General features: G+C 39.0%; 1 protein-coding gene across 5 annotated transcripts in view; it reads right to left on the bottom strand.

The window, feature by feature from the left end:
• Positions 1-16,464, bottom strand: part of LOC127575907 (actin-binding protein WASF3-like) — a 67,445-nt gene that overhangs the window by 31,711 nt on the left and 19,270 nt on the right. For 3 of the 5 annotated variants that reach the window (XM_052026135.1, XM_052026132.1, XM_052026131.1), the window contains one exon: positions 12,975-13,136. In XM_052026135.1, the coding sequence (XP_051882095.1) occupies positions 12,975-13,107 (133 nt within the window). In that variant the 5' untranslated portion in view covers positions 13,108-13,136. The remainder of the gene's footprint in view (positions 1-12,974; positions 13,137-16,464) is intronic. The other 2 variants (XM_052026136.1, XM_052026133.1) reach the window with 1 other exon arrangement.

A 16,464-nucleotide genomic window follows, 5' to 3' on the forward strand; every position in this document is an offset into this window, starting at 1 on the left:
CTGTATTATGACCTTGTTTTGATTAATTAAAATGTGATTTATTGGGGACAAAAATCAAAGTGTTGGAAAAGCATGTTTCCATAGGAAAATTCAATTACATTTATCTGGGGTATTTTAACAAAATAAGCATGCAATGAAGTATTGTAATAATTGGAAATGACATTTTGCAGAGGAAACGGTCATATCCGCAAGATTTGTAATAATATCAAACGTAACAATCATATTTTAATGAAAACAAAAATTCTGGAAACACTTGGGTCATGTAACCTCAAATCTCTGTGTAGTGTTTGCAAGTTCTCCTATGACTGGGTGGGTTTCCTCTGGGTGCTCCAGTTTCGTCCTACATATGAAAGATGAGTACATGGGTAGGTTAATTGATAACTGTAACATGCTCCTAGTGTGCAGGTGAGTAGCAGAATCTGGGAAGAATTGATAGGAATACGAGGATAAAATGCAATTAAGGTTAGTATAAATGGGTGCTGGTGGACCAAAGGGACTGTTTCCATGCTGAATGACTCTGACTCTGATTTCAACAGAAACTTTTTTCACACAGATGTTGCCTGTGCTGCTGAGTATTTCTAATATTTTCTGGTTTTAGTTCAAATTTCCAGCAACTTCAGTCTTTTGTTTTTCTTCGTGATTTATTACACTGAAATGTTCCTTTGAAGGAAACGCAAATGAAATGGGTGCACTAAATTCCAACATACTACACCATAGAGTGACAGGATGTAAACTCACTGCCACGATCTTTGAACAGTTTCCATAAAAGGTTCCCCACATGATTACAGAGCACATCATTAAGTGTTTCTCAGTTCATGGCTCTTGCTGCATTCTGAGATCCACAATCAAAAACCATGTACCAACATATGCATACTCTTCAGCAGCAACAACTCACTATTTCTCAAAGCAACCCTAGCCTGTATCCTTATCTTTCACTCATAGTCCACTCCATTCTTATCCTATTGCAATGTTTTCACAGAAATCTTTAGTTGTGTGCCTGTGTCCGACAACAAGTGCATCACAGAACCACGTGGACCAATTTCCCCAACTGCATTCTAAGGCAGCATTACATGGTGATTCATGTCACTTAGCGCAAATCTGACGTGAAAAGTACAGCATATGACACAAACATAATTCACAATCAAACATGTCCAGTAAAAGCTTCCAGCTTCGCATGATTCAGCCTATGAAGTCATAATAGTCATTCTACTTCAGAAAAAGATTTTTATTTACATAGCCCAGAAAAGAAATCAGCATCTCATATCCAAATTTCTGGGCCACAGTTGACAAGTGTTAAAGCTTTGTCAGAATTACAAAGTCTGATTAGTAAAATTGAGGCCCATGGAAAAAAAAATCAACTCTAAATCTCCCAAAGCAATTATTTTCCTCAAAAGCCACCAATAGCCTCACATGGGCGTTATAGTTTTGTGGTAAACCAAGCATGTAGGTTTCTGTATAAATTTCAATAAACATCTCCAAACACTTTCTGTTCCTTTCAGATAGATATCAAGCATTGAATTGTGAAAGTACTATATTTAAAAACAAGAAGTATTGTTCCATTTAAAGATTTTTATTACTATTATTAGTTTTATGGTTTTCAACTGAGAATTCTGTCACAACCATCAAGCATCTACCTTACTGTTAGACTGCATATGTACAGTATGCAACCAACATTTTACTTTTCCTGATTAACGAACTAAACTTTCCAAATAGCCCTTCCTGCGTCATGAACAGAATGAACAAAATATTTATCCTGATTAACATTAATTATTATTGTCAAATAAATCCTAACACCCTTGTCTTTGTTCTTGTTGCCATCAAATCCTGGTTGGTATCTCAGCCAGTTTGAAATTGAAATACTTTAGTCTACTGCTTGATCCTGCACTCAGTCCCCTTTCTAATATTAATTGGAGCTTGCTGTGCATATGCAGGCCATCACATGTCCCATCTTACAATACTTTGAAAAGTATTTTGTAACCTGCCTTGGGATGTCTTGTCAGTAGAAGGCACTGCAAAAGGCACATTGACATCCTTCAATAAAACCCTGAAATTGAACTAAACTGCTTCAATTTTTTTTCAGGTTATTAATTTTTCTGACTCAATGTTTAAACAAACTGTTGGATCCTATTTATTTCTGATCTTTTCCTCAATATGAGGATCAGTTTGATATAATCCCTGCATCAAACCTAGCCCCTGTTTAGCATGGTCTAAAACAGTCCAGAAAGAGCAGGAGTGATTTTTGATAAGAAGCCATTGTGGCCCAAAGGCTTCAGTATTGTCCACAGATCAATCTGTAGATGTGAGCGAGATTGATGTGACTGCAGGCAATATCAAAAGGTATTTCTGCTTCTTACTATACTCATACCTGGTCCCTCAGCTTAATGTTCTCCATACTTCCCCTCACAGTTTTGTGTTCCTGATTTTGTGTTGTGCTTTCAGGCATCTCCTTATGCATTCAAAAGTGTAATAAAAATGAAACTTCTTGTTATTTCACTTCATAGCCTGACTACAGATTTTGCTAATGCTGACATTTTTAAGGAAATAGCCAAAATGATACAAACAATTTAGCATTTATTTCATCAAAGGGTGCCAGTTGTGAGATCTACGATACACACAGGTTTGGAAATCATGAAATTAATAATAAGCCAGTAAACTTAGCAATAGAAACTTTGTCAACATAAACTTAGTAAATAAATTTGTACATGTTTCACCTACTGACATTTATCCTTTCCAACCACCTCACAAGCTATCTACCCATCAACAACCTTTTGACCTGTCTGTGGAAGAGATTGCAATTCTCACACTGGCCTTATTAACCATCTCAAACCCCACAAAACCGGAGTGGAAGTCAGTCATACTTGGTTCCGAGGAAATGCCAAAGAGGTGGGAACACTTACGGTCTAGGAAAGCGATCTATGATTAAAAGGTGGAAGGCATGGCTGTAATACATAATGAGTATTCTTTAAACTACCAACAGCTCACAGGAGCCAGAGTGGAGATGCTTAGGTGACCCTGTTCGAGGGCAAAGAGAATTTAGTGAGTCAGTTTATGCAGAAGAGGATGCTGCCAAAATCTCAGTGGACGGGGAAGCAGTAGAAGTAACCAGTGAGGTGAAAATTGTTAAATGGGCAGAGCTAGAGAGGCTGGACATGCTTAAAGCAAATGTCTCTTGGTCTGAATGGGATTCGTTCTTGGTTGCTGACAGATGCAAGGGTAGGAATTGCAGAAAGGCCAGCCATAAGTATCCAGTCCTCTGTAGATACAGGGAAGGTGCCAGAAGAATGGTTTGACAAATGTGATACCCTTGTTCATAAGAGGACTATAAGGATCAAGCCTGGCAGCCAGTGGTACAACAATTTTAGAAACAATGATCTGAAAATAAATTAATACGCACTAGGAGAATTTTGAACTAATAAAGTAGAACCAGCAAAAAGGAAAACCCCATTTAGCCATTTGATTGAATTTTTCGATGAGATAACAGAGAAGGTTGATGAAGGGAATGCAGTACATGCCATCTGAATGGAGACTCAGATGGTTTTTGACAAAGTGCCAGGTAGTAGGTTAATTAACAAAATTGAGGTCCATGGAAAATAAAGTATCAGTGGCTGTATGAATGAGAAAATGGCTTACAGGCAGAAAGCTGAGATTTGTGATAAACAATTGTTTTTCAAATAGGAGAATGGTAAACTCTGGTGTTTCCCAGGGGTCAGTGTTAGAACCACTTTTTTTTTAATGAAATACTACTGAATATTGGCATGCAAAGTAAGATGTCAACAAACTGCACATGACACTGAATCCAGGAGGGTGCTTCTGTGATGACCTTCAGTGTGTTGGTGTCTTCCATTTCTATCAGCAGGTAATATGATGTCCTGGCAGGTTCTGAAAGCTTCACTATGACATTCAGCAGGAATCCACAAAGCTGAATCCTTTGCCAACTCCTTTGTGTCACTAATTCCAGAATCCATAAAATGTCATACTTGGAATGCAATTTCAATCAGCAGAGCAGAAGTTTACTCATGTATTATTAATGTCACTAATTAGTCAGGAAATGGCAAAATAATATGTTAGGTTAACCATAGAACATAATAGCACAGTACAGGCCCTTCAGCCCATGATGTTGTGCTGATATTTTATCCTGTTCTAAGATTTATCTAACCCTTCTCTCCCACATATTTTCTATCATTTTTCTATCATTCATGTGGCTAAGAGTCTCTTAAATGTTCCTAATGTATCTGCCCCACAACCTCTGCTGGCAGTGCGTACCACACACCGAACACCCTCTGTGTTAAAAACTTACCTCTGACATCCCCCTTATACCTACCTCCAATCACCTTAAAATTATGCCCCCTCGTGTTAGCCATTTTCGCCCTGGGAAAAAGTCTCTGACTGTCCACTCAATCTATGCCTCTTATCATCTTGTACACCTCTATCAAGTCACCTCTCATCCTCCTCCTCTCCAAAGAGAAAAGTCCTAGCTCACTCGACCTGACCTCATAAGAAATGCTCTCCAATCCAGGCAGCATCCTGGGAAATCTCCTCTGCACTCTCTCTAAAGCTTACACATCCTTCCTATAATGAGGCGACCAGAACTGGTCTAACCAGAGTTCTACAGAGCTGCAGCATTACCTCGCGGCTCTTGAACTCAATACCCTGCCTAATGAAGGCCAACACACCATACGCCTTCTTAACAACCCTATCGACCTGCGCGGCAACCTTGAGGGATGTATGGACGTGGACCCCAAGATCCCTCTGTTCCTCCACATTGCTAAGAGTCCTGCCATTAACCTTGTATTCTGCCTTCAAATTCAATCTTCCAAAGTGTATCACTTCACACTTTTCCAGATTGAACTCCATCTGCCACTTCTCAGCCCAGCTCTGCATCCTATCAGTGTCCTAATGTAGTCTACAGCAACCTTCTACACTATCCACAACACCTCCAACCTTCATGCCATCAGCAAACTTACTAACCCATCCTTCCACATCCTCATCCAAGTCATTTATAAAGTCACAAAGAGCAGGGTTCCCAGAACAGATCCCTGCGGAATACCACTGGTCATCGACCTCCAGGCAGAATACACTCCATCTACCACCATCCCATCTTCTATGGGCGATCCAACTCTGAATCCACACAGCCAAGTTTCCCGGGATCCCATGCCTCCTAACTTTCTGAATGAGCCTTCCATGAGGAATCACAGTATTAAAGTAATTCTGACAAACTACTGTAGAAAACTTAGGATCAGTACCTTTTGCAGTCACTACTACCAACACAGCAGGAACTTTAAAATTCAGCTCAATACCTATTATAGCTCATGTACCCTCTTTCACTCAGCACAGAGGTCAGAATAAGAAAGAGTGGAAGTGGAACCCTTTTTACAAGTGGCAACCCAATGAAAAGATGCACAGTACACACAGAAGGAAGTTAAATAATCCATACTAAGTGGTCTATATGAATCAGTCTTTCCCATCCACAAAAATGCAAGATTGCCTATATGCTCTGCAAATGCATATTCTTACTTTTTTATATGAAGAACATGGCCAATACCTGTATACCGTATGCTGCCACTTTAACAGGAAAAATAAGAAAGCATATTATCTAAATGGTGAGAGGTTGTAGAGCTCATAGATGGGGGGGGGGGGGGGGGGGGGTGTCCTAGTGCATAATTTGCAGAAAGCTAGGAAACAGGTACGGCAAATTGGGAAAGGTAAAAGAATGTTATCATTTATTGCAAGGGAAAAATAGGTTGTGCTTCAGTTATGTAGGACATTGGTAAGACAACATCTGGAGTACTCAGTACTGTATTGATCTACTTAATTAAAAGAAGGATATAAATACATTGGAAGCAGTTCAGAGAAGCTTTACTAGACTGATGCTGGAAGCAGGTCGAGCAGTATCTATTGAGACAGATACAGAGTTGACATTTCAGGTCAAGGACCCTTCATCAGAACTGGAAAAATCGAGAAAACAAGCATGTTGCAGAGAGGAGGAGGGTGGAGACAACAGAGGAATGTCTGTGAAAGGGTGAAGGTGTAAATTGTCAAGATAACAATTACTTTAAATATCAGCAATTGGAGATAGAAAAGGAAAAAGATATTGAAACAAAAAGAAAAAATTAAAAACATAGAACAGGCCCTTCGGCCCACAATGTCTGTGCTGACCATGGTGCCAATTTACACTAATTCCATCAGCCTGCACATGGTATATCCCTCCATCCCCAGCCCACTCACATTCCTGGCTAAATTCGTCTTAAATGCTACTATCATATCTGCCTCCACCACCTCCCCTGGCAGCACGTTCCAGGCATCTACAGTTCTGTGTAAAAAAATTTCCCTCACAAATCTCCTTTAAACTTTTGCCCTCTTGTCTTAAAGCTTTGCTCTCTGGTATTTGACATTTCCTCCCTGGGAAAAGGACTTTGACTATCTACCCTATCTATGCCTCTCATTATTTTATGTATTTCTATCAGGTCGCACCTCAGCCGCTAACACTTCAGAGAAAACAAGCTCTCCTTATAGCTAATGCTCTCTAATCCAGACAAAAACTTGGTAACCTTCTTTTTCACCCTCTGCAAAACCTCCAGATCCTTCTGCTGTGATTAGAATTGCACACATTTTCTCCAAATGTGGCCTAACCAAAGTTGCTGCAACATGACTTCCTGACTTTTATGTTCAAATGCTCCGACTGATAAAGGCGGAGCATTTGAACACTCTATCCTACTTATGTTGCCATTTTCAGGGAGCAATGGATTTGCACCCCAAGATCCCTCTGTACATCCATGCTCTCAAGGGTCATGCCATTTACTATATATCTTCCTCATACATTTGACCTCCCCAAGTGCAACACTTCACACTTGTCTGGATTAAACTCCGTCTGCCATTTCTCCACCCATATTTTCAGCTGATCTACATCCTGTTGTATCCTTTAACAACCTTTCTTACTATCCATGACTCCACCAGTGTTCATGTCATCAGCAATCTTACTAATCAGCCCACCTACACTTTCATCCAAATTATTTATATATATCATAAACAATGGAAGTCCCAGCACTGATCTCTGTAGACCACCACTGGTCACGGACCTCCAGTCACAATAACACCCCTCCAGTACTACCCTCTGACTTCTATAGCCAAGCCAATTTTGAATCCAATCTACCAAGACTTTATGTATCCCGTGTGCCTTAATCTTCTGGGCCAGCCTACTTTGAGGAATCCTGTCGAATGCTTTACTAAAGTCCATTTAGTTAACATCCACTGCCCTACCCTCATCAATCATCTTTGTCACCTCTTCAAAAAAAACTGAAGCAAGTTTATAAGACATGACCTCCCATGCACAGAGCCATGCTGACTATCCCTAATAATCAAGTTTATTCATTCATACTATTTTGGAAGATATGATTAAAAACACATAGAAAAAAAACCTGTGGATGAAATGTTTGTGAGGAAACTTTAAATATCCAATATTTAAATGGGAAAAAAAAAGCATAAAATGCCAGAAATACACAGCAGGGCAGGCAACATCTGGACAGACAGAAATAGGGTCAACAGTCATGCCAGTGACCCCTCATCAGAACCAGTTCATTGACATGAAACACTATTGTTTCTCTTTCCACAAGTGCTGCCTTACCTGCTGAGCATTTCTGGCATTTTCTGGTTCATGTTTCAGTTTTCCAGCATCTGAAGTATTTTGCTTCAACATTTAAATAGGATTAGTTTCCAATCTTTTCTGTGGAAAGCAGTCCAAAATCCAACTATATCCATTCATACACTCACAGGGCATGCACAGAAGCTGCAACTTACACCCAAAATCTTGGGTACACTTACACCTTTGAAACATTTCCCATGTTATTGTGAAAACTAAACCTAACTTAAGTAATTAAGAGATAAAGAATAAGGCAAGTCTTAACTTGGTGCATATGTTCCTTCAAAATGCATTGTGCAAATTAGCCTTCATTCCTTACAATACTAAGCTAACATACATACATACATATAAGAAAAGATACACAAAGTGGAGGAAAGCTCAAATAATAAAGGTTCTCACATCTTGGAGGAAGTTAGCATGGAGATCATTGCTTATTATAAGAGCAATTTGGAATGAGGAGAGGGTGTCCCTCAAAGTCAGGACTACTACCATCCCAATTGTACATTTTGATTCTAGTATCAATTCCTTTCAACTTTTCATCAATGCAAAAAATTAAAACAACAATTGCACAGTAACAAAAGGTGCTATCTGTTGACAGCACCTTCAGTGACAGAGAAATTCATCAAATATATCTAGCATTTCAAGAGATGGGGCGGCATGGTGGCACAGCTACTTGAATTGTAGCTTTACAGCTCCAGTGATCTGGAATCAATCCTGACCTCAGGTACTGGCTGTGTGGAGTGTGTATGTTCTCTCTATGACCAAATGGGTTTCCTTTGGGTGCACTAGTTTCCTCATACAACTCAAGATGTGTGGGTTGATGGGTTAACTGACCACTGTAAATTGTCCCTAATATGCAGTAGTGGTAGAAAGAGGAGAGTTGATGGGAGTCTGTGTGTGTGTGTGTGTGTGTGTGTGTGTGTGTGTGTGTGTGTGTGGAATAAGAAAAAATGCAATTACTGTAAATGGGTGGTTGATGGTTGAAGGGCCTGTTTCCATGCTGTATGACTGAGTTTATAGTCTATGCTATACCAAATGCGAGTAAATCCTTTTCCTAAGAATTTTCTGAAACACTCACTGACCAGATTCCACTTTCAATGGATCAGCCTACATAATTTCTGACACCTCTAAATGGATTCCATCACCAGATCTTCCCCTCCCTTTCCCTCTTAGAAGAGTAGATCAGGGAATCATGGAACGAATGGTTCCTTCAACATGCTATCTCCACCAACCATTCCCATTCTCATGACACTTTTCCATGCAACTGCAGGAGATGCACACCTATCTTTTAGCTCTTTCCTTCCCACAATCCAGGGACTGAAAGAGCCCTTCCAGGTGAAGAACCAATTCAGCTTTGTAGAACATCTCCGTTTAGTCCGTGCGAGTAACCCTGATCTTCCGGCCTCCTGTCACTTTAATTCTCTGCCTCACTCTCATTCTAACATCTGTCTTTGGCCTCCAATATTGATCCAATAAAGCCCAATGTAAGCTCAAGGAACAGAACCTTATCTTCTGTCCAGGTACACTGCAGCCCCTTGGGACTTAATACTGAATTTAACTATTTCAAATAACCACTCCTTTATTTCCTCTCTCTCTCTCTCCCCACGGATGTGGCTATATCTTTCTGTTTCAATTTGTTTTTTCTTTCCTATTTGCTCACCTGTTTTAAAGTAATCAATACCAACACAACTTTGGTTTGTACCCGATCAAAGACATTCCATTTGCTCCTTCCATCTTGCCCCTTTCTGCAACTTAATTTACGTTTTCTCATGTTTCCAGTTCTAATGAAAAGTCCTTGACCCAAAACATCAGCAATGTTTCTCTCCCCTTTGAAATTACTTGACCGCTGTGTGCTTTCAACATGTTTTTTTAAGTTTCCAGAACCTGCAGGATTTCTTTTGCTCCAATACTAAATTGATGGGTGGGTTGCCTTACGGACAGACTTGGCTTGTATGTACTGAGAAGAATTAGAGGTGATTTGACTGAAACATCTTGGCAGAGTGGATGTGGACAGAATGTTGCCTCTTGCGCAAGAATTTAGAACTAGGAGGTCAGTTTAAAAAAGGGTCACCCATTTAAGACAGAGATGAGGTGATTTTTTTTTCCTCTCACAGAGCCATGAATCTTTAGAACTCACTTCCTCAGAAGTCAATGGAACCTGAATCTTTGAATATTTTTTAAGACAAAAGTAGAAAGATTGCTGGGGCTAGACAAGAATGTGGAGCTGAGGTTAGTCAGATCAGTCATGATCTTATTGAGTGGTGAAGCAGGCTTGAAGGGTGCAGTGGCTTACTTCTGCTCTAATTAACATGTTCATGTACCATCTATGTTAACTAAACAGTATTTGTAGAATTCAGAAGAGTTTTAATACTTCCTGATATGGAACCGTTAAAAAAGTGTATAAGTTGATATTCTATCTATTAAAAAAAATTGGTGTACACTCAAAATAATAACCTGCATTATTCTACTGAATAAAATATTCAATAGAAGCATCTTAGAAATTATCTACTGTACTTGATCTTTCCCAGTAACAATTTCGTATAAATTTGGAAACATTAAGGAACATCAAAATTTTGCACATATAGTTTCTCTTTAGACGCATGAACAATTTATCAATAATGTACTCACGATTAAACCAATAGCAGCAGCTCTAAATTACAAACAGCGTGTGTACTTATCAACTATTTCAGGGATTACATTTAAAACAGTGGCCTAGAAATTGGACCCATTAATACAAATCATGCATAAAAAGAGATTTAACTTGGATTAGATAGTGCTAACAATCGTTTCTAGATAAAGTTACGCCCATCAGGAAATTGGATGGGCATTTGTATTCACAAATGACCTTAACATGCACATTTTTCTGGCATCAGGTGCACATCTAACAATGTCAGTAGTTTGCCACCAGACATTTCCTCCCTTGCCAGCTTAAATTTAAGCTTTTATGTGCAACCACAACCTTTTCTCAACAGTCATAGCACAGCAAGGAGTACATCAGGTTCAGAACACAGTGTAGGCTACTCAAACATCTTCCAAAGTTCCCAGGGAGTGTTTACTTCATCATTTGACTCCTTGCATATCCATGCGATGAGTGCCTCAGTGGTAACATTACTGTGAACAACCTTTCACTGGAGACATCAGTGTGGCAATAACCATTCGTACATGATAAGTCAGGGACCTTGAGGCAAGAGGCAAGACATGCCCATCTGTGAAGAGCCAACTTCCACAGAGTCTTCAGAGACACCATATCCCAAGAGACAGCTATGAAGAGTAATATATAAACAGGCTCTGATTTTTCAAGGCTGTCATCACATAGATATTTGATTGCTTCAGGATCTTCAGCCACACTCTAGTTCTTGGGTAGTCTCTATGTAGTGATCAGATCACTTCAAGTTTCAACTTCCTGGCCAAGGCATATTCCAAACAGCCAAAGGGGATATCTGAAATTTTTTGCAATTTGCTGTTCATCACCTGATCAGAGTGGTCACCCAGGCACTGTATTGACAGATTTTGATACCTGTGAGAACTATGTGGTATCTCAGGCACTGGGATTTGCAGAATTACTGAAAAATGCCACGACTATGAACAAGTGAATATGAAGGCTCACCTTAATAACTAAGATCCTTTCATCACCAAGAAAGGTTTCTACTCCCTCAGTGTTCAGGTGTTGTGGATCATTAGAAGATTTTTCCTATGGTGAATACAGCAAGCAGACACAGAGGCCAAGCAATACAAGGCACATGCTGAAGAACAACAGGAGCAAGAAGACATGGAATGCAAGGAGAGGAAATCAGCAAAACACCACCTGCTTCACAGAGGAAGTGGAGGGACAGAATGCAACAATGTAGATCACCTCAATGAAGAGAATTTTTTCATAAGGGTATCCTATCTAGACAAAGCATATTTTTTCCACACTCTAATTCTTAATACCAATATAATTCACTTGTAATTAGCCAAGAGGGCCAAGATGACACATAATCTGTCACATCCTCCTCTGCAGGACCAGCTGCACAAACCATGATGCATCAATTAAGGATCCCTTTTTCAATTACTGAAAAGACTCACTACAACAGTTCTCAGTGGAATGCAATTTTGTGAAAACATAACATATCTGTGCATTGTTCCAAGGAGTGGGATGCTCAGAGCTGACAAGGTAAATGGAGCCACCTCCTGCCAGGCTCTACTTGTGCTCGCCCTAGTAAGACGCACAGGTCTTTCCTTCTCACTGACACAAATATCCAAGTATCTTCCAGTAAGTTTAAGGGCTCTCTCTCTCTCTTTCTTTCTTGCAGCCTCTGTCTCCTCCATGGAAGCCATAGTGTGTGTTGTGTGGTACATCTAGCTAGCATGGCAAATGTGACCTTAACGGCTGAGACATTTTACTGATTGCTGCAGAGGGAGATGCGCAAAATTGAGCGAGATGAGCAGTTTCAGCTTTTACACATATCACTGGGTGCACATTACCCTAATACCATTTCAGGTGTCTCCTTTGTCAATTTTATAATTGATTTTTGGAGAAGTCAAATGGAGAAGTTAATACACCAACAGGTGAAATCCAATCTCTAGGCACATCTATTTTTAGCATTCTTGACCTCTACAAATATCTTAAGTTGGTTTGCGTAACTCTCTTACAGTGCCAGTGACCTGGATTAAATTCCCGCCACTGTCTGTAAGAAGTTTATACGTTCTCCCTGTTTATCTACGTGGGTTTCCTCCAGGTGCTCCGGTTTCCTCGCTCATTCCAAAGACGTCTGGGTTAGGAAGTTGTGGGCATGCTACGTTGGCACCGGAAGCGTGGCAGCACTTGTGGGCTGCCCCCAGAACACTCGATCCAAAAAGATGCATTTCACTGTGTGTTTCGATGTACATGTGACTAATAAAGATATCTCTTAAATCAGATAATCTTATTTTTCACATTCCTCTTTTCTTTTACAATGAACAAAATGTGGCTATACAATTCAAGTGAAATCAAAGTAACACATCTTGTTTGGAGCACTGTAATATGGATTTTATGTAGATTTCATTGCCAAATCATCAGATGTGATCAATACAATTTAAAGGCATATGCACTTACTACAATTCATTAAAACCATCTTAAAGCTTTACTTTCATCACAGATTGATCTCTTTCATTTTAGACAAAAACTACCAACAGATATTAGTAACACCTGACAATCAAATGAGAAACATTTGTTAACTGAGATTTAAATGGGTTTTATATGAATATTTATATAAAAATACTTTGTGAGACATAAGCATCTGTTAAATGCAATCAATAAATATAATCAAAAAGAATAAAGTCAACAAATTTTTAAAAAAGAACAGGCTTCTACACTTACTGAGACTGCTGAGCTGACGAATGATAGCCGCTAGCGTATTGTTTGTGACACATTCCAGTTCATTGCTAATTCCTTCAGGCAAAGCACCATGACAGAGGTGCCTAGGTTCAATGTTCCTCTTTACTAATGGCATGTTTTCTTGTGAGCATAGAAAACTACCTGCTAAAAACAACATGCATTATTTAACAAGGGGACATGGTATTAAGCTTATTTCAAATTAATTTCATTTGCCCACCATATCTTATAGCTGCAATATAGATATAAAGTCAACACAAATAAAACTACTAAAACTTAGAGCATGCGGTATAAAACTGAATTACATTATATTATTGAAATGTAAACTGCATCAATTTCAATATCATAAATGAGAGATTTACTAATGAAAATAAACATACAGGTAAAGGAACAAATTTTTTTTATGTCAACTGTTAAGTCACTGTTCTGTTGTTCAAAACAAATGGCTGCTGGATTAAAGTATTATGGAAAGAAGAAAGACAATGACCTACATATCCTGTCTCACTGTGAAGGCCAATCGTATCTGGCCAGTACCACTCTCAACAATTGATAAAAGCTTGCCCGAGTCAGAAACATCTGTTGACCAACAGACAAATAATGTAAAGAAAACATACGTAAATAATTAGGAATAAATGTAGAAATTGCTAACTACATAACATCCATCACTGTATTTCAACACTCTGAAACTTCTTAACATATCCAAAAGACATTACTACCCTTTTTTGGTATAATGATATCAACAATGCTCGTAACACAAACATCCAGCTGATTTCCTTGCAAAAAATCGTTACTATTGGGCATAAAAACACTCAAATAGGACCCACACAGTTCCTGACAATACCTCACCCAATTAAGCACACCTACTGACACTCTTCTGGGCAACAATCAAAGCATCAGTCCTTCCCCATGACAGCCAGAAACCAGTCACAAGGAAGAGGCAAAGGCTGCGGAGGATAGAAACATAACCCCTGAATTTATCGAAAGAGACCTGAATATTCTTAACAGCATGATAAATACGAAGAGGTAGGACCCTTTGGTAGGAGACCTGTTTGGCCCAACATAGGAAAAGGCTTGAAGAGTGTGACTCTTGCTGTATCTCCAAAATGTCAGAATACTCACTTATTTGAGAATTGCTCAAATAAATCTGTCTTCACAAGATATGTCAAGGTGAGCCGCACTGAATATAGTCATAGTGTGCCATTTTAATAATTGATCAATGATCCCTTTATTGATGTATAATGATTAGTGCAAGAGGTCCAAGAAAGGAGAAGATGAAGGATTATCATGTGTCATCTGGGTTTAGTGGTAGATTCGCTGACCAACTATATTGGAATGTATAGATTATAACTTTGTCTCCATCTGGGAACTTTGATTTAGCAGGTTTCTTTTGAAAAAAATGTTCTTTTTAAAGAACCCATCATAGCTTGTACAATTGATGCCTCCCTCCTTTACTCTTATGTGAGAAAAACACAGTGGTGTTCTGCTTAGACCTCCTTTGGCTACCTTCCTCATCCAGTTGCTCCTGCTATTCTTCAGCCTGACCTTATATCCTCAGGCTCCGGGTCTGCAGGCTACTCCTCCTCTGGAACTAGCTGCTGTCTTCAGATCAAAAGGTGGTACAGCATATAGCAAACAACAATGAGGTCCCTGCATCTGGAGGGCATGTACTACAGGTGTCCCTGGAATGATGGATGCTGCAGAGCCTTGCTGACCAGAAGCCTGATTTGGCAACCAAGAGCAGGTAAGGGGGGCAGCAAGTGAAGGCAACTGCCTCTCGCTAATGCTGTGCAAGCAAATGCAACTCTCCCTCCGATCTTTCCCTTTAGGTTCTACACTCTTCCTCTCAGTGGTATCACTCACATGCAAATTGTCAGCCTCCACATATACAATGACCATCCCAAATACTCTGTCTCTCTCTCTCTTCCCCTCTGTCCCTGATCAATACCCCTTCTCTACTATGTCAGATAGCTTGTTGAGCAATTAATCTTGGATGCAGCACCACTTTCTTTTGTTAAAAGCTGGATTTCAAGCATTTGTCCTTATCCCCTACCACAAATTCCACACATTCCCATTGATTGTCCACCCTGGTTTCTATCATGGATTGTGCCAAACTGCCCACAAGCAGAGTTTCTTTCAGATTCTCAAACTGAGTTTACAAAACTACATACTCTCCATGTCAAGGAACACCCACTTCTAGTTTTATAACATTATTAATCTGTGAAAATAATGGTCAGTGAAAGGCCAGATGGTCTATCAAGCCTGTGCCATACACACCTATTGAATTATGACTTGATACTTCCTGAATGCCCCTTCATTCCTCTTCTGCAAATAATTAGAGGAAAAATGTTTGTGGTGAGGACTGGGAACTTCTGCATCAATTCTGTCAGGTGATCAAAACTAATCTAGGGATTTATATTGATCCTGTATATGTTATCAGTTAATCCATATACAATGGATAAGACTTCATGCTTCAATTAATTCTTTACATGTCTTTTTGCTGATGTTAACATACTTTGCTGTTCTGATTCAGCATTTATTTACTACTGAGGCAACACTGCTAAAAATAGTTATTTTCAAACTTCCAAGCCCATAAAGATCAAAACAATTGCCAGCAAGTAAGAAATAGAATATTATTTGATTGACAGGATTCTGGAACTGCTTGTGGTCAGTGCAATATCCTCTGCAAATCATTGTGTTAGAAAGAACTCAACAGAATTGTAAAGGACAAGATTGCCAAGTTCATAGTATTTATGACAAATATTCTCAGAAAAAGCTGAATTTATTATACTGCTTGATTCTTAATCATCACAAAGGTCAGAAAGTTTCATCTAAGCTTGGAACACTATTGGTACATGATAAGGCAGTGTATGATGAAATTATTACACCCAAAAAAAATCAAACCTGTTTTCTTAAATTTTAGAAACTATAAAATTGTTTCCCACGAAAAGTGACTTCAGGTCATCTGACCACAAATGGTAGACAAGTGTTTATCTGCTACAAAAACATGAACAATAATGGGACACAATAACAGGAAGTCAGCTGGAATTTTCAGCTGTAAAATAAGTAGCTTGTTAAAAATAACTCAAACATAAAATATAGGACAAACAATAGTCTTAAATTGCGATGTCTACATAATATTACATGCAATTGGTTAATATGTGATTATGGTTCTCAAGATTTAGCCAGATTAACACTGCAGAAACATTAATTTTAATTTATTCTGTGTCCACTACATTAATTTTGTTTCCTTTGGAGAAAAAGGACTGTCCATACGTCTTAACTGTGCCAATAACAATACTTACTTGAAATAATGGCTTAAAACAGGCAACTACAGATTTTACCATGTGTAAATTAACTCACCAAAATGCTTACAATCACTCTGAAGTTGATCTCAAAAGAAACTAATTTTTTTTAAATATTGTTGAATTGCAGCTGATTGTGTGGAATCCCTAAACTTACACACTAGATCAGTTAC

This window comes from Pristis pectinata, chromosome 11 (genome assembly GCF_009764475.1).
Source record: "Pristis pectinata isolate sPriPec2 chromosome 11, sPriPec2.1.pri, whole genome shotgun sequence".
Taxonomy (NCBI): domain Eukaryota; kingdom Metazoa; phylum Chordata; class Chondrichthyes; order Rhinopristiformes; family Pristidae; genus Pristis; species Pristis pectinata.